Raw genomic sequence first — 18,890 nt, 5'->3', positions numbered from 1 at the left:
AGTAAAATTATCAAACTTAGCTTTTGATTTCTCACATATAAACAGGTTCCTCCCATAATCTTCTCATCTCAGTGTGTGTCACCACTATCCACCCAGTAGTTCAAGCTTTAAACTTTGGAATCTTCCTTATTATCTCCCTTTTCTTCATCAGTAGCCTCTCTCTCCAACTGCAAACCATCTGCATATCCTATTGTTTTCATTTCATTTCTAGAATAGGTCTGAAATTTGGCTATTTATTTCCATTTTCACTGTTAGTACCCTATTCCATGCCACCATCATCTGCCACCTGAACCATTCAATAGCCTAATTTTCCTGCTTCTACACTTCCCTTCTGCTTCATTTTGTCCACAGTAGCCATCATGATCTTTTTCAAGTATGTCATACCACATCTCTCACCTGCCTTCAGTGGCTCCCCATACTCCTGTAATAAAAGACACATTTCTTACCCTGTTCTATAAAGTCCTGCATTATTCGACACTTATCTACATCTCCAGCCTCATCAAATGTTCCAGTTATAATTGCTTGTTAATTCTACCCACTCTGGACTCCCTTCTCTTCCGCAGACATTCACCAAGTTCTTTCTCACTTTCATCACCTCTGCGCTTAACTTGAATAGTCTTTCGACTTTTTAAATAACTGGCTTCTTTTTACCTTTCAAGTCTCCGTTCAAATATTACTTCTTCAGAGAGTCTTTTCCTAAGAGAATTATCAAAGAATCTGCTTCTCCCTCATCTAACCTAGTAGTTTAATTTTTGTTCACTTGTTTATTCTCCCTCCTACCACAAGAATACAGTCTCTAGATGGGCAAGAACTTTGACTGTCTTTTTCCAAGTTGTATCTATTGGCACACAGTAGGTTCTTAACAGACGTTTGTTTAATAAAACTTATAAAGGTCAGAGCCAGTATTCAGACATAGATGTCTTACTCCATTTCCCATGCTGTTTTATTTGCAGTGTGAACTTCTTTATAATTTCTTAATTTTAATTTTTACTATTTCAGTATCCTTTCAAATGTACAATGCATATCATCTATTAAATATATAATCAATTAGATGTGTATTATATATCCTGCTTACAGTATCATATGCTTTGTATTATAAAATTATTGATAGGAGCCTATGCTATATGGAAAAATTGTTTAATAACCTAGGTAAGATAAAAACAGACTTTAAATAGGTATATTTTACACAAATGAAGATGCTTGGCTTCATAATTAAGATCCAGTTAAGTGATTCTTAGTGTATTTATATTATACTACTACAAGTCTAATTAAATATACTGAGAAGTACCCATCTATACTGAATATAAGCACAATCTCTATCAGAAAAATTTTCTTTTATTTTCAAAAATAACTCTTATAATGTCCCAATATTACGAGTGTGTAAAATCATATTTCTAGTCCATTTACTTTAGCCTAAAGAAACATTATAGGTTCACCATAATGGAGGAAGAAATAATATGATTAGTGTTCAATTTCTCATTAATAATAGCAATAACCAACTGACTAGAATTGCAAAATAATTATTTTCTTGGAGTTATATTTTTCATGGAGAAAGATCAGTAGAATACATGCTTGGAAGTCACATAATTTCAGTTATAGTCAATTTCATTGCTGATTTGCTGTAAATTTTTTTTTTCAGTTTTGTTGCACCTGGAGAAATGGCTCCATGTTTAAACATCAAGGAGTATTTGTTCTAAGAATTTTTACGGCTGTATCTTTAGAGGATAGTGTAATTTTAGAGGATGGTTGTGACTTTAGAGGATATTAAAGTTGGTTATATCTTTAGAGGATCTTAAAGTTGTATCTTTAGACTTGTATCTTAAAGTTGTATCTTTAGTTGTATTTTTAGAGGATAATCAGAATATTTTTAAAATCTGTATTAGTTTGCATAGTGCAGTAGCTTAAGTTCTGTAGCAACAAATACTACTCCATACTTAAAATGAATAGAGTTTCCTTGTTTGTGTTTCTTTCCTATTACCAGGTTATAACTAATGATCTGTTAGTAGTCAATAAATCATAAAAATAGCATATATGCTGTTGGGATTTTTTTGTTGTTATTGCTGTTATTTCCAAAAGATACTTATAATTTTACTTAAAGTTTCTGTGATGACAGGTGAAATTAACTTTATAAAGCACAAAATATAGGATAAAATATAGAATCACTTAATGTTTGCTTTTAACACTTAAAATTTCCTTTATTCATAACCTTTTTAGTTGACAAGCACTTGGATGAGGTCTTGGGATATAGAGGTCAGTAAGAAATAATCTCTTTCTTTTAAGAGGCTTATATAGTTCAGGGTTAAAAGTATAATTTTTTGAGATGAGTTAAAGCATTCTATTTATTATTCTTTCAGATTTCTGTTTTGAAAATATTTAAGGGTAATAGTATTAGGCTTATAAAAGTAATACTATGTTGTCAGTATCTGGACATCAATGGTCTTTCATCTGTTTCTGCCCACTTGTATGTTATTCCAATATCTTGAGATATATATATGTACACATTCCTCTAAAAATTAAGAAGCACTCAGATGTTTAAGATGTGTCTTCTACTGTAAATAGAATAAATAATATTTGTCTATTGGAAATATTTCCAGTAGAATAAACATCTTAAACATTTCTGAATTCTTAATTTTTAGAGGAAACAGAATTAATGATAATTTAGAAAAGAATGCCACTTTATCTTAAATAGTACTCTCCATCCTTATATTTTATGAAGAGCATGATATTTGGAGTGTGTCATTCATTAACTTACTTCTGGTACAAAAACACAGACCTTTAGTGTCTTCTTATACACACACACAAAAAATCTAGAGAATGTGAATTTTCTTAGAAAAAAAGTAAATAGGTCCAGATTTTATAGCATTCTAAGCTAAGCAGTACAATATTTGTCAAAGAACCACATTATTTTTGAAATATAACTTTTTAAGTTATATATGCTGTTTCATAAAACATCGTACTTTGATGGTCTGATAATTCACTGATGTTTAATTACTTCTTTACAACAATAAGTAGTTTGGAAGGATTAGTCGAAACAACAGCTTTTGGTGTCTTTGTAACAGAGATATTCCCTCTTTAGAAACACATCAGAGTCCTAAAAAATGTAATTTGAATAATTACAGGTTTGGGGAGAACCATTTTATCAAGGAGCTTGATATAAATATTGATTTTCTATGACTCCCATCTCATGGGTGAAAGTTTTATTGAGTTAAAACTGACTTTTCATGTTACATAGATAGATACTCCCAAAGGAACAAGAGACAAACATTTTAGTCTTTGAAATTCTTTTAACACTGACATCATAGCTATTGATGAATTTTTAACACTTTTCATTGGAAGAGTTTTAAATTATAAAGGATTTGTTAAAATGCATCAGGTTTTCTAATTTTAAAAAAGTGGTCATTTGAAAATGGAGGTGATGTCTGGAGTTAAAGGATTAATTGTGAACTATAATCTTATAGAATTTACCTGTAGGAATTTTAGGCTAACACGCAGTCTTCCAGTATTAGCCCAAATTACTTGGTGATCTAATGCTCAGTTCCTCCATGACTTAGATAGAACTCAGACCTGCTCCAAAGAGATAAGTGTGGGACTCTGTAATATAATTTATTTTCAAATGCTACTTTGTTTTGTGTTTAAACATAATTATTAGTAATTTTCTAATCATTTTTCTAGTAGTATAGTTAATTATGGGTATATGTAAAATCTGTGTGTATTTATTTTGATTCTTAAGTAAAAGCTACATATTTCATGGTCTCATTTTAGAGTAGAAAGGCACAATTAACAAAAGCTGTCTTGCACCCTTTGAATAAGCTACAGATTTTAAATAGTCTTGAATACACTTAAACAGGAACATAATCAATGATTTCCTGAACATATTCTCTTTTTATGAACATAAGTCAACATTATATTTTAAGAAATATAATGTATTTTATATATTTTAAGCCTGTTTTCTTTGTTTAGCTTTAGAAGAAACTATATCTAAAGTTGATACACCCCGATTTTTCAGGGTTTTCCAGCTGAAAGCAAAGCACCTTCCTACTGGCCTGTCAGAAATTAAAAGGCACAGCGATCTTAAAAAGGGATCCAGATTTGTGTAGACAGTATCAAGTGGCTAATTTAGAGCCCCTCAAGTGTGAAAGAATGGGAGGAGGCTTCTATGAACATAGTTAGGCAAGTAAATTTTTAAAATGCAACTGTAGCTTAAAATTTACATCTTTTTAAATTTATACAAGAAACCCTATAAAGCTATATTGATAAAGGTGCCCAACTTCATGCTGAGATATTTTTGAGGTGATAAATATGCAAGAGCTCTTAAAAGTCAAAAAATATTTTTTAAAAACATTGTAAAATGCATTAAAAAGTGTTTTTAAAAAGAATTTTAAGAGTTCTTAAAAATCTCAAAGTATTTTTAAAAAGCATTCAAATATTTTTAAAAGTATTTTAAAAAATGTTTTCAAAGCCTTCATAAATATTAGGCTATTATAATTTACCTCATTCTTTTTACACACTATGGGGAAAAAGAAACTATTACAATTTTATACAGTTGCATGTTACGTGATGCCCCAACAAAGTCTGGGGAAGGGAGATACTGTTTGCCATCAGCAAGTAGATACCATAGTTATTTTAAATTGAATCAATTTGTCTCTTTTCCTGCATACTTGAAATAACTAATATAGATATACCTATATGCTCATTCAGAATACTGTCTAAAGCCTAGATAATCTCAAAAATGTATGGTGCATTCCATCTCCCTAAAGAATTCTCATAGTTGCCCGGCTTTGCTTGTAAGTGCCAGATTGTTAGGTTGGCATAAGTCCAAAGACAACACACATCGCAGAATGAAAATACTCCACCCTAAACGTTTTCACGACCTGTGTGCACTTTTCTAAGGGAAGCCAACACTGGCAGTAAACCTGAGTATAGGAATGTGTACAATGTGGGAAGTGATGATTTACATGAGATAACCAGAAACCTTACCCTTGATTAACTACTTTCAAAATAAACTCACTGAGTATAAAATAAGATGAAAAAGCATGTAACTAGAATCTTTCAGTAAGTTTCATCCCTAAAGGTGTTATTTTCATCAATCATGACATAGAATCTAAAGGGTTTTGATTGAACAATCTTACTTATACAAACAGTCCAATCTTACTACGGTAAAAGGAAAGAACAATTGGCCATGGCATTATTTCAGTGCAACAACAATTAGTATGCCCATGTGGAGGCATAAATCTCTATGAATTATGTAGGAGACCTATAAAGGCAAACAGAAAGCATGTGTATGAAGCTTGCCAAGTATGATAGAGTATCCCTTAACTGTCTAGATCATTAGGCAGAAGCCAGAATTTCCTAAGCATTTCTAGGGAAGTATTCATCATTTTCATGTCATAGCAATAATACCACCAAATATATACTATATGCGGGTACTTTTCTTGGAAATACAATAATTTCAAGGCATAGAAGTGTTAAAAAGATAAAGCCATTATTCTTATTTTACAAAGAAAGAAGTCATGTCAAAGTTAGTTATGGATATAGACTGAAACAAGTTATCAGTGGAGACACAAATCCCATTCAGATATTCTAGTTTTGAAGTAATTGCACCCTACTAACTTTAAGAAAATTTAGGAGTTATTGATAAGTTCATAGTTTGTACTTAAGTTCGTTTGGCTGAATTTCATAAACTTAATTGCTAGTCCTTAAATTAAGAGGGGAAATGTTCATTTACATGAGTAACAAAGAAGAAAAAAGATAGTGTTTCCTTAGGCTGATTTAAGAATAATTTTAACTTAAAATATGACTCTTACAAGTCAGATAAACAATTGTCATATATTTCTACATTACAGTCTACACTGAATTTGTTTATATCAATGCAAAGTGTGACCAAAGGATGCTTAGCCCTATTCTTTGAAGATGATATAGAAACACCGTGCTTCATCATCAGAAGACACGTAATCTTACAATCTATAGTCTTATACCTGAGCAGAAAATGAATTTACCTTTTTTAAAAAAGAAACCTATAATGTAACAGTTAAATATAGTCTTAAGGATCAAGAAAGCTTATAATGGTAGAGATTTACTTTAATACCTGTTCTTCTAATGCATTTCTGTTATATTATGCAGTATTCTGAGATCCTAAATGTTCTAGAGGACATTAAATAACTGGGATATATTTTTCCGACCTGTGTTTATTACTGAAATTACTGAATTAATGGCTGCAAAACATCAAATAATACTGCCCAATATAAATCTTTTGAAATACCCTTGTAAAGCAAGGAATGCCTTTGTGTGTGTGTATTTGCAATTATAAGTTTAGAATCAAATTTTTAAAATTGTGCTTAGCTATTTAAAAAGATGCACTTTTAATGTGTTTAAATATAGTTCCTATTATCTATATGTTTGCCCTCAATTTTGGAAAAATGTTAGTTTGATTTAGCTTTCCAGAAACGTCTTTATCAGTCATTGCTCAATTTTTATTAAACAAATGTAATTTGACTATTATTTTAGCCTAAAAAATATTGACACGAATAAGTAGATTATGAAATAAATAGGAGATTTTATATTAAGCATCTTACATTTGATAAGATTTTCAGGATTTTTTTAAGACAAACATTTGTCTGCTTCTTTGAAGTGAAAAGTTTCAAAACTATTCCAAAATGTTCCCAAACTGAATGATTTGTTTAAGGATTTTAGAGACAGAAGTTTTAACAAAAAAACTTAACATTAATTAAAAAAAAAAAAAAAAAGACTGGTGTTATGTCAGTAATGTTTTTTGTTCATATAAGAGAGACTCTTATTATGTCCATGGAGGTAGCATGCATGTTAGATGACTGTATTAACTTTGATTTTTGTTCATATGTCAGACTTGCCTGTTTTATAAAGAAAGATGGGGAGTTGATATAGCCCATTTTGTGTAGCACTTGTGATAATTTTATATTCCATTTTTTGAATTTGTTCATTTCAATAGTGCATTATCACTTTAAGATTCTGGTTGGCGCTTAAATTACAGTAACTAAAGGTTATTTTTCATATTTTAACCAGTTTAACCAGAGTTTTTAGTACTAGTATTAACTTTTGAATTATGTTTGAGGTCTTAGACTTTACAGCATGTTTAGTTTCTTTTCATTTCTTATTAGTATTTTTCAGTACTTAATAGTCTCTTGCCCCCACCTCCAACAAGAACTTTCCTCTCTGTTCAACATCAGAAACATTTTCCTTTTGGCATGTGCTTTCTAGTTCCCCAAACACTATAAGCAAATTGGAAAGTTCAGCTGTCATTCTTGGAAGGTTACAGATCACACTAGCAGCCTGAGTAATCCAAGAGGTTTTAAGTATCATAGCATTTAGTTTAAAGTGAAATTTGCTCTGACAGGGCTGGCAGACCAATAGGAAAAAGAAATATTTGTGCTTGGAGAAGTGCATATGTAGAGACCAAAAGTATAACTGATGGCTGGAAGTGATTTCAGTCTAAAAAAACAAATCATTAAGAGAGTGCATAGGGGTAAAATACACAGTTCATATTTTAAAGAGTCTCAAAATGAACCAGCAACTAAGGTTAGCATTACATAGTAATTAGTTGTGGTGTTCAGGCTTTAACTCACTCAGTACCAGACAGTATAGTTAAACTATCACTGAAAAAACATTGCTACTTACATGATATTCTCTAGTTTAAGCCTATAGCAGTAATTTTTTTACCTTAGAAAACCAGGGTATTATGACAGATTATATAAATGTTGAACCAGTAACAGACAAACAGTTATTTAAAGGAGGTGCTAATGACTCGGTTTATTGACCTAGGGGTTATTTAAGCCACTCAGCAAGTTCCCTTAACATTTGGTGGTATGAAATGAAGCATTGCTTGATAGTATAGAACTGCCAATTTTAAGAAGTCCTTGTACTTAATGGAAGAAATGTAAGTTAAAGATGACTAGATGGCATACCTTCATTAAAATATTGCCAGAAAAAGCCTGAGACCATTATAGGTTTGAGTGAATATTCACTTCAACTTGATAATCACATCTGACAACTTCCATTAGGTACCTATTAGAGCATTTTTTCTGTTAATAACTACAAATAAGGAAAAATAAAATATCTTTTAATGGCTCCAGTTATTTCTTACAAGTCATTGTTCTCTTCAAGAAAGCCTATTGTAAGCCAGAGAAATCTAAAATTTTTATTTCTTTTCCTTGAATGTGCAGATAAATAATAATAAAATGGGTCAGACATGGTGGCTCACGCCTGTAATCCCAACATTTTGGGAGGCTGAGGCAGGCGGATCACCTGAGTTCAGGAGTTTGAGACTAGCCTGGCCAACATGGCAAAACCCCGTCTCTACTAAAAATACAAAAATTATCCAGGCATTGTGACGTGGGCCTGTAATCCCAGCTACTTGGGAGGCTAAGGCAGGAGAATCACTTGAATCCAGGAGGTGGAGGTTGCAGTGAGCCAGGATTGCACCATTGCACTCCAGCCTGGGCAAGAAGAGTGAAACTCCACGTCAAAAAAAAATAGTGATAATAAAATGAAAAGGACTTCCAGCAAGATGGTAGACTGACCTAATTTGGCAGGGACCATTGCTATGCAGATAATATGTAAATGGTGGACAAAAATGTAACACAAACTTACATGACCAAGTTCATAAGAAAGATAGGGAATACCCAATGATAGAAAAAGACACCCACAGGAATATTGAACCAGGTATGGGTTATTTGGTAAAGGAAGATGGAACTGAATTCTCTAAATAAAGCCTGGAATTTCAAAGGTCTACCTTTTTCTCATCAGTTGAAAAGAGGACTAAATGATGTTAATTCACCAGCCCAGAGAAGTGGCCAAAACTTGTCTGTGCTCAAAGACCCTCAGTAGGAGAAGATAGTCACTCATGTGAAAGAGAAGTCACAAGCTTGTTTCATGCACATGAGTGGGTTCAGAATTTACACCATATACTTAATTCAGGGAACCTTAGTCAAGAAATTGCCATTTAGATTGTTTCAGGACAGTGGAACTGCCAGGTCCCTGACACATTATAAACAAATACAGAACCTCTCTGTAGAAATAGTTCCACAGCTCAAGAGCCAACAGACAGGAAAAAAATGAAGTTGAAACCACAATAAAATATTACAAAGTACACAAAGAAAGAAACCAGGTGCAGCAGTGCATACCTGTAGTCAGTCCTAGCTGCTCTGGAGGCTGAGGTAGAGGATGACTGGAGGCCAAGAGTTGGAGGCTGCAGTGCACCATGATTGTGCCTGTGAACAGCCACAAGACTCAAGCCTGGGCAATATAATGAGACTTCATCTCAATGAAAACATAAAAAGGACCATTATGAAAGAGAATCATCAGATTGTAATGGAAATCCCATTTTATCCATATTCAATATGCTGAGGAGTTTAAATTTGATAAGCCTTGTTTTAAAGCTTAGTCAAGTACATGACAGTACAAGACAAGCGCTCTAACAGCAAGAGTGTTAGGATGCCTGAGAATTACAGTTAATAGAAGAATCTCAATGAGACTATATAAAATGTAATAAATAAGTAAATTAATAAAAAGGAATAGAAAAATTAATGCAATGATACAGTATCAAAAAGTACCAAGTATAATATCTCCACATTAAAATATAGTCACTAAAATAGTACTCTGGAGGCAGATGTATAAGAAGAGAAGTAGAACTTGAATGAAATGAGAGGACAGTCAATGAAATGAAATATCTTTACCATTTAGAATAAATCAGTGACTATTTTACACATGTTCCCTTCATCATTAGTACAAATTAGTTTTTATCTGAAGTATCTCAGTGTAGTAACTAAATTGAAAGGAGTTTTCCCCAAGGTGTTTTCACCCTTAGAACTGACAGATGTCCTTCAAAAAATGTTTTTAATAAACTCCAGATGAGTATTTTAAATACAGCCTCCCACTACTCATATAATTTGCCCTTGATTTTTGGAAAAAAACACTAGTTTGAATTCATTACGATTCTTTAAGATGCTTTAGCCACTTAGTTTTGTTATAATAAAAGAAAAAGTTATGATTATGCATATAAAAGATTAAGAATAAAACTAAATGGAAAATGACAACTAAACTTGATATATGCCGGTGAAACTCATTAGAAGACTGTTTAGCCATGCTCTTGGATTTTATTTTCTCAACAATACAAAAGTTCAGGTCCAAAGAAATGAGTAATACCTTTGAGCAACTTAAAATATTTTTTATATTTATTACATATAGATTTATAGAAACATGATGCCATTAATATCAGGTCAATGAAAAATTTTAGAAGCTATGTTATAGTAATAGTACTTTAACATGCATGCATATTACTTTTTTCAGTGTTCAAGACAATTAGCATCTTTTCTTATAACCTATTTTCTTAGGCACCCAACATTCACAAAACTTTTTTTGCATGCAACTGATAGGTATTTCCATTTAGCTGTAAATTATTTTATAATCATAAAACTGGACATTAATTATCTGCGAAAGCAATGGATGCCACATTCTATGAATGTTAAATGTGCTGAGAAGTTTAAATTTAATAATCCTTGCTTTGAAACTTTGTGAAAGTACCTGATACTCAGTGGTAAGACAAGCTCTCCATCTAGTGGTTGGTCTATAAATGACAAACATTTAGATCTCCATGTAGCAATACATCATTTTACTTGTGTTAGGTGTTGTTTTATACTCATTGTTTCATTCAATCTGCACATCTCTTCTTATTGTAAGAATTTCAAGGAGAAAATATTCTCTTTTTCCAGAATAGTTCAGCCCTGTAGAAGATAGGGGCAAGCTTCTTCTACAATCTGATTTCATCTACATGGAATACCACAGCATCTCAGTCATTTGATGAAGCATGTTCCCATACTAAGGGGGCAAAATTTGCTCCATTCCAATTAACTATAACCTCTAAAATTTCCAGACAGTTTTGAAATTTTTCTCCTTAAGTCTTAGTCCCCAACATGTAAAGGTATAACTTTAAATTTTTTTTTTTTTTTTTTTTTTTTGAGGCAGGGTCTCACTCACTCTGTTTCCCAGACTGGAGTGCAGTGGCAGTGATGGCTCACTGCAGCCTCCAACCTCCTGGGCTCAAGCGATCCTCCTGCTTCAACCCCATAAGTAGCTGGAACCATGGGTGTGCACCACCATGCCTGGATAGTTTTCTGTATTTTTGTAGAAATGAGGTTTTCCCATGTCTTGAACTCCTGGGGCTCAGGCAATCTGCCTCCCTCAGCCTCCCAAAGTGCTGGGATTTTAGGCCTGAGCAACAGCACCTGGCCTAATAAAACTATTTTAAACGAGAAAAGATGGTCCGGGTACAGTGACTCACTCCTGTAATCCCAGCACTTTGGGAGGCCAAAACGGGTGGATCACAAGGTCAGGAGTTCAAGACCAGCCTGGCCAAGATGCTGAAACCCAGTCTCTACTAAAAATAGAAAAATTAACCAGGTGTGGTGGCACACACCTTAATCCCAGCTACTTGGGAGGCTGAGGCAGGAGAATCACTTGAACCCAGGTGGCAGAGTTTGCAGTGAGCCAAGATCACGCCACTGCACTCCAGCCTGGGCAACAGAGCAAAATTCCATCTCAAAAAAAAAAAAAAAAAAAAAAAAAACAGAGAAAAGATAATTGTTGTGAATTGTAGCATGTTTGATCATTGTTATTTCTGCCAGTACCCTTCTGGAGGTTCTCATTACTTCACATTTGGACAGCTGTAATAGTTTCTTCAGTGTTTATGATTTTGCATCTCAACCCCGTTTCCTACTACAATTATCTTTCTAAAACATAGAATTTGGTCATTCTCTTTCTTAGGAACCGTTGACGACTCTCCAGAAGCCACCAGTTCTTAGCTTTATGAAAAGCTTCAATATCTAGTCCTAACTGCCCTTTCTAGTCTTATCTCCTGCCACTTGCTGATATCATAAATCTAAAACTTTAACCATAACAAGCCATTTGCTCTTCATCAGCCACTCCTCTCTGTTGCTCAGGCTGCTTCACCATCAGGAATTCTGTCTCTCTTCGCCTGTGAAATCTTACTTGTCCTTTAAGACTCATTCATTCATGAATTCATGTATTTTTTTGAATACATGTCAGATACAATACTAGAGGCTAGGGATATGGCAATGGCCAAGACAGTCCTTGCCCTCCATGGTGTTTATTTTCTAATGGGAAAGAAATACAATAACAAAATATGTCAGGAAGTAACAGATGCATTAAATCAAAGTATTTTGTATGAAGACTTTCTAGCTGCCAAGATTCTCCTGTAGCAATTTGTACATGTCTCTAAGATACTCTTATGTTAAATATTTGGCCCCCCTCTTTTCTTCTGTAGCAATTTATACATATGCTACAGTAGTATGACATCAGGTTATTATCAGAATATTTCTTCCATGTTAGGTGCCTCCAATCCTTATAGTCAAGGACTATGTCTTATTATTGCCTTCCCAGCATGTGTTTTTTCCTTGGCTTCAAAAACTATACTTACCACATTGTAGGAACTCAATAAATGTTTCTACTATTGGGATAGGTGAATGGATGGGCAAATGGTATATAGAGTCACTATTACAATAGACCTAAATTTCCCATGACAAATCATACTTAAGCTGAAATTACCCTGATGATCAATTAACAATCTACTTAGAAAGGTAAACATACTAAATACTGATTTTGATTCTATAATCAATATATTGGAGAAATTCATAAAAAGAATGAAGTATGCCAAGAAATTATGAAGAAGTAATTTAATATGGTTTTATAATATCCTGGAAAGTTTCTTCCTATAACAGTTCATGTTAAATTCTTCACTTGACAATTTCAAAAGAATTCCAGCCTTCAATATTACCTGATGGATCACAAAGATTGGTTTGTTAAGAAAAAATCACTGTTGCCTATTTATAAATATGTAGTCATAAATGATTTTGTCTTGGGAAGAATAGAATCCCTAAAGACAGACTCAGACTAAAAAGATGAAATTCAGCATGGTAGTTATAAGTAAATTTTGAATGTGTGTGTGTGTGTGTACACACACAACTGTACTGTACATATATATATAAAACTTCATGTTACATATAACTCAATATTATATAACTACATACAACTCAATGTTATATATATACATATACACATATATACACAATTGTAAGCAGTCAATATTAGGCAACTTTGTGATAATATCTTCTTAAAAATTTTGTTTAAGATTAATACAGTTTTAACCTACAATAGTATAAAGTCAGATATAGGCTCTTTTATTCTGTACTGGTTTCAGACCACATCATAAGTATCATGTTAATTTTAGCTTCTTCATTTGAAGACAAACACTAGAAAATGGAAGTGGTTTTAGAGAGCAAGTGAGATGGTAAAGATTGAAGACCATGTAATGAGGCTTGAGTAAACCAGGGCTGTGAAGCAGTCATATCAAAGAGGAATTGGACTCCTTGTGTGGTTTCAGAAGGTAATTCTAAGACTAATTGAACTGGATTTTAGAGCTGTGTAATAAAGAACTTTCCAACAGTTTTACATATCCATAAATGGAATGAACTGCCTTGACCAAGTAGTGAGTACTTCTTCCTGGAGGTGTTCAGACAAGAGCTGGATAGACCCTGTCAAGGATGTTGTGAATAAAAGTGTAGCCAAGATTATTTCCTAAAATGTTCTGAAGTCAGACTTCCATGAGCCTATGAAAAAATAATTTGGCCTGCATTTATTCTTTTTTGTAGCCATTTACTGATAAATTCATTACTTGCTCTACATTGATATTGCTGACCTAGGAATTTAAAAGAAGAAAAAGACTTGTGTTGCTTTTATCTCATTTTAATAAAATAATGATACTTTTCACTTATGCAGCACTTTTCATCCAAGGATTTCAAAGTGCTTTACAAATACGCACTAATTAAGCCTCACAAACAGCCAGAGGTAGGTGATTTTCTTCTCTTTCTACAGGAATGTCAACTCTGGCCCAGAAATTTAATAAGAGCCTGTGAGTGCCTGGGATTCTTTACTGGGTGCCATTCCCTTGTTATGTGCTGCATGTGAAGCATCACTTGTCATTTCCAGATTTCTTTTTTCCTGCTCTAAATCATCTCAAGTTTAGAATTCTAATGATTGCTATTATAAATGTGTTTGAAGTCTTGTAAATAGTAGTGAAAACTCAGTCTTCTGCTTGCTGAATGCTAATTAGATTTCTAAATTTGTTTATTTAAAAAAACACACTCTAGATGTGGTTTTCTATTTGTTGTTGAGTTTTAAATATAATTTTTGTCTTTTAAAGAACTTGTCATTTTTCTTCCTAGGTTCCCAGAAATAATTGCTCTTGGGAAATAAAACTTAATGGCAGATTGACTTTTTGGCTTTATCATTCCTAGTTATCTTTTCACAATAAACAATAACCGTTTTCTTTGGACCAGAATTATGTATTTTCAGGAAGAGACACTGTATTTTGGTGATTCAAAGGTCCAAAATATGTTATCTGAACATTAAGGATAAAGGTGAAATGACACTAAATAACCAATCCTGTAAAGAAAAAGTACTATAATAGTGGCATATACTAATCTAGAGGGATACAGCACTTTTTATGTGGGTTAGGAGTAGCAAGAAGAAACTATGTACATACAGAGACACGCACCCTACAAGATTGGATTAAATTCCAGTATACTTATAAATAGCCACATATTCAAACTGGTATCTGAAGCAAAATGGTCACACAAGGCAAGAGCAGATGTGGCATATCACAGCTTACTTTTCCTTGTTTCTCAGGGCCCCTAGTGAGGGCATACAAATTCCTGTGATACACACTGTTGAAGTCAAGTCTTTCCAGATCAGGAAAGCACAATTTTTGCTGCAACATTACCTTTTTATATTCATAGTTTCTATCTCCTTCAAGAATTTACATGAAGAATCTATCTGCTTCTGTTTAAAGGAAAACTCTCCTGGTTTTGAACTAAACTCAGCATTAGCAAGGCTATATCCTTTTCCCAAGGAAAAAAGTAAAGTGTCTACATATTCCAAAAGAATATCTCCAGGTTTTAGCATCCTGGAAAGCCTAATTTCCCCCACTATATTACAAAGAATCAAATGAGAGGGATTAAAGAAACAAACTATTTGTTTCACAGTGAATTTAATTAAAAATGTATTAATTCTGTAGATATAGTTGATTTTTCATAATACAAAAGGACCTAGGACCTATGTCAACGTATTCTCTAAACTGATCATAAGTGTTTTAAATATTTTTTTCTTTAAACAGCAAGTTCATCTGTGAAACATAATGAAGAATTCCAGAAAAGATCATTTTATAGTTTGGTTTCAAATTTTATTCCTTTTTCCCCAAATGATATTTGTATATAGAAATTCGAAAAATTAAATGATGTCCTCTGCACTGTAATACCCACAGGTGTCTCTGGGTGAACTGTTGACTGCATAACCTAAAGACCATACTGTTCAAGACCAGAGATTTATAGGTTCAGAAACTCAGACTCATCAGTGCTCAAGGGTCATTCTTTCACTGACTTGGGACTTCTGATTCTTATCAACAATGTGCATGACATATTTTAAAAAGAAAAAAATCCATTTGTTAATGTACAATGGAAATTATAACCATCAGGTAGATTAGGTAATATCTAAGTTCATTATTTACCCTATTGGCAAATTACATGGGAAAACAATGATCAATAGTTTGCCTATTAGTCATAGAAATAAAAAAAGGGGGGAGAATTTTGCAACTTGAATGTAGAATGGCCTCGGACTCTGAGAATGTTAAATTCCCTTCCTGACTGAGGACCAAACTGCAAAAAAGGCCACATATTCCTTATGGTGTTACAGCTTTCCAGATCACCACACAATTGCTTAGGTGGCTACAACCAGCATTGTAGCTGAGAAGCTCCTTGTTTTGTGCCAGTGACTGGCAAACTCCCTTCTGAGGACCATCTTCTTTTAGATGGAATTACAGTGATATTGCTAACAAGTCGTCTGTGAGATACTCTGTTTTGAAGGTGCCTTTTCACGTTTCCTCACTGTCCCACATATGCCTCTTGTTCTCAAATTACTGAAATAGATCTTGCCCTAGCCCCCAGATTGAGAAACGAACATAAGATTAACTTGAGTTTAACCTAAGTTTACTGCTATTTGGCCTCAGAGGAGTTACCAAAAATGATAAGGACTGATTAAAGACAGGTAATAAGCAGAAAGATGAAGAAGGAACAAGTTGAAATCCAAGCTATACAATCAACAGTTATATAATGGAGAGTTCTTTAGATAGATAATTACTTGTTAGCCTTAGTGCTTGCAGAGAAAAGTTTTCAATAACTTTTACTCTAATTTTAAGCTGATACCAGTGTCTCTTAGTTCACTGACTCCACTAACGTCTGAAACATCTGTTAAGCTACCTCTTGATTCCCTCATCAGAAAATTTAGTCTCTCTTCCCATGAGACCAAAGTAAGAAAAGGTGCTTATATTTTTACCATTTCAAAATAAAATGTAGACTTAAAAACTTCAACCAACTTTGGGAAACTATAGACAAAGTTTTGATGTAGAAGGAGCCCAAAAGAATAAATTGTGTCCAGGATTGCTCAATACAAATGCTAACCTGAAACTTGTATTTCAGAACTTCCATTCTCCTAAAGGGTAGAGTCACTGGACCAGTATGTGTTATATGTATTTTGGCTCTTTATGTTTACTCTTTAGTTCCATCTTAATACACACCAGCATGCGTGCACACACACACATTTATGTAAAACCTTAACATTTTAATAGTTACTTCTAAAGTGTGTCAACTTAATCTCACTCTGAGTGTGACAGAGAGTTAGTGCCTATGTGAATATATTTTTTCGTCAGATTCAGCTTTTGCTATTGAGGGAAAATTATCTTTCCATCTCCTCATGTAGTGCAAACTTAAATCATTTAAATATGTTTTATTTTTCCAAAACTTACATTTCTGCATTACAAATGGTTTCCATTGATTGGAAGTCAAGCTCACTAGCATTCACTGCATGAGCTATGCATGAGCATGTTAAGGCCACCATATTCTGCCTGGCAAAATTAATACTTTGTCATTTTCCTAAGTGTCGGATAATTCCCTGACCTTTAAAAAGGACTTTGGAGAACAGATTTTCCTCTAAATAATGTATTAATAGATCCACAAGTAATTTTTTTAATAATCATGAAGTTTAACATACTTGAAGCTATCTTTACAACTCTGAAGGTTATCTTTGGGTTTCTATTATTTCCATAGAATAAGTTGAACCAGAATTTGTAATTGCCTTGCTGTCACTCAAAAGAAATAGATACTTTTTGTAATTGTTTGCATTGAGGAATCAGAGGAAGGATTTGCAGATCAAATCTGACTAATTTTCACATTTTGTCAAATTCCTTATCTTGTTCTTTTAATCATAGGCTTATGGTATGATTTGGCCCTGCATGAGAGTTCACTGATATAACTCAAACACGTGTTTTTACTAAAAGTGGAATTAGTCCCATATCGTCATATGAAAAGACATTATAAACAGCAAAACTCACTTTACTACAGTTTTATTTTTATCATTCCCTAGCAATATATTACTGATCATTGCTAGCATGTAAAATCTTTTCGTATTTTTGCTTAAGAGCCATATATAAGTAATTCATTAAATAAAACTTGTCTAACTTGATTCTTCCACTTTGTTTAGAATAGTACCTACTGACAGAGGTTTCTCATACTTTTAACACACATTGTTAGAAGTATTTTATTATATACACTTTTAATGGCTCTATTAACCTTAAGAAAAAAAAGTTAGTGATATCCACATAAATCACTATCCCTGCTAGGACGAGAATGTTGGTGGTGTAAAAATCTAGGCCTCTTAATCTGCATTGTGGATATGTGATGAAAAACATAGCTTATCATTCCTTTTTCTCTTTTTTAGCCTTGGAATGGATGGCTTTGGCCAACCAGTTGGCATTCTTGGACGCCCTGCCACAGCATATGGATTCCGTCCTGATGAACCTTACTACTATGGCTATGGATCTTGATAAAGTATCTGTTTCCATGCGTTACCTCGGCTTAGAAGAAATCTGTGTGGGTTGGGTTAATTTTGGATCTTTGCCTAATAATGCATGTTGATGTTATTGTGGGTCTGTGTTTGTTTTTATTTTTATATGTTAGCTGCAGATTAACCCCAGCCCCTTCTGTCTTCTGTTAAGTACAGTCGATACTGACATTGTTCACTCATCAAACCACATCTTGATGCTGAGTAACATTTCCCATGAGCCTCAAAACTGAATGCTGAAAAGCTACTAGACTGGAAAAGAAACACTGCATTATGTACGTTAAGTGACTAATTTAATTTCAATTAAAAAGTGTAAAGTGAAAATGAATAAGTGAAAGTCATGTGTTTATATTTCACACGTTTCATTACGAATTACATGTTAACATAGGGTGCCCATGAGTTTTATTTTTTGTCCTTTTTTTCTGCTTGTAAACTCTTGAGTAATTCATATAATATATGCTACCTTTAACATTTATAAAAAGAACATCACCATTTCATATTCCATGCCATGTGCCTGAAAGTTTCCTTCCCAAAGTTTATTAACTATGAGTTTTCAATTAATAATGGAACATATGTCATAAGTTATTTATGGTTATAGTCTCTTCAGAGGTTTTAATTCACGTCTTCCTAGTTGTAATATAGAAATCCTAGGACAACTAGTATACAAGACAAGCGGTGATACAAGATTAGCATTTGGCTTTTAACTTTTATTCTTCATAAATTTAGTATTCAAACCATGGGAAAGCTAATTAAAAGTCTCATTATGGAAAACTAAGGAACAGAATATTTCACTCACTTTGGTACCCAGTTCCCAATTATTCGCTTGTTTTTATAACATAGATTTAGATAGCAAGAAATGGATGGACGTTATATAATAATGGGTTTTGAAAGTA

At 33.3% G+C, this 18,890-nt stretch overlaps 1 protein-coding gene across 5 annotated transcripts in view; it reads left to right on the top strand.

The window, feature by feature from the left end:
- The window catches only part of KIFAP3 (kinesin-associated protein 3), a 161,358-nt gene extending 143,030 nt beyond the window's left edge, over positions 1 to 18,328 (top strand). For all 5 annotated transcript variants that reach the window (XM_011962270.1, XM_011962271.1, XM_011962273.1 and 2 more), the window contains one exon: positions 17,875 to 18,328. In XM_011962270.1, coding sequence (XP_011817660.1) covers positions 17,875 to 17,980 — 106 coding nt within the window. In that variant the 3' untranslated portion in view covers positions 17,981 to 18,328. The remainder of the gene's footprint in view (positions 1 to 17,874) is intronic.
- Positions 18,329 to 18,890: the final 562 nt, after the last annotated feature.

Source organism: Colobus angolensis, unplaced genomic scaffold, assembly GCF_000951035.1.
Source record: "Colobus angolensis palliatus isolate OR3802 unplaced genomic scaffold, Cang.pa_1.0 Scaffold59, whole genome shotgun sequence".
Taxonomy (NCBI): Eukaryota; Metazoa; Chordata; class Mammalia; order Primates; family Cercopithecidae; genus Colobus; species Colobus angolensis.
The sequence above is the reverse complement of the archived record's forward strand: the minus strand, read 5'-3'. Positions and strand labels throughout refer to the sequence as shown.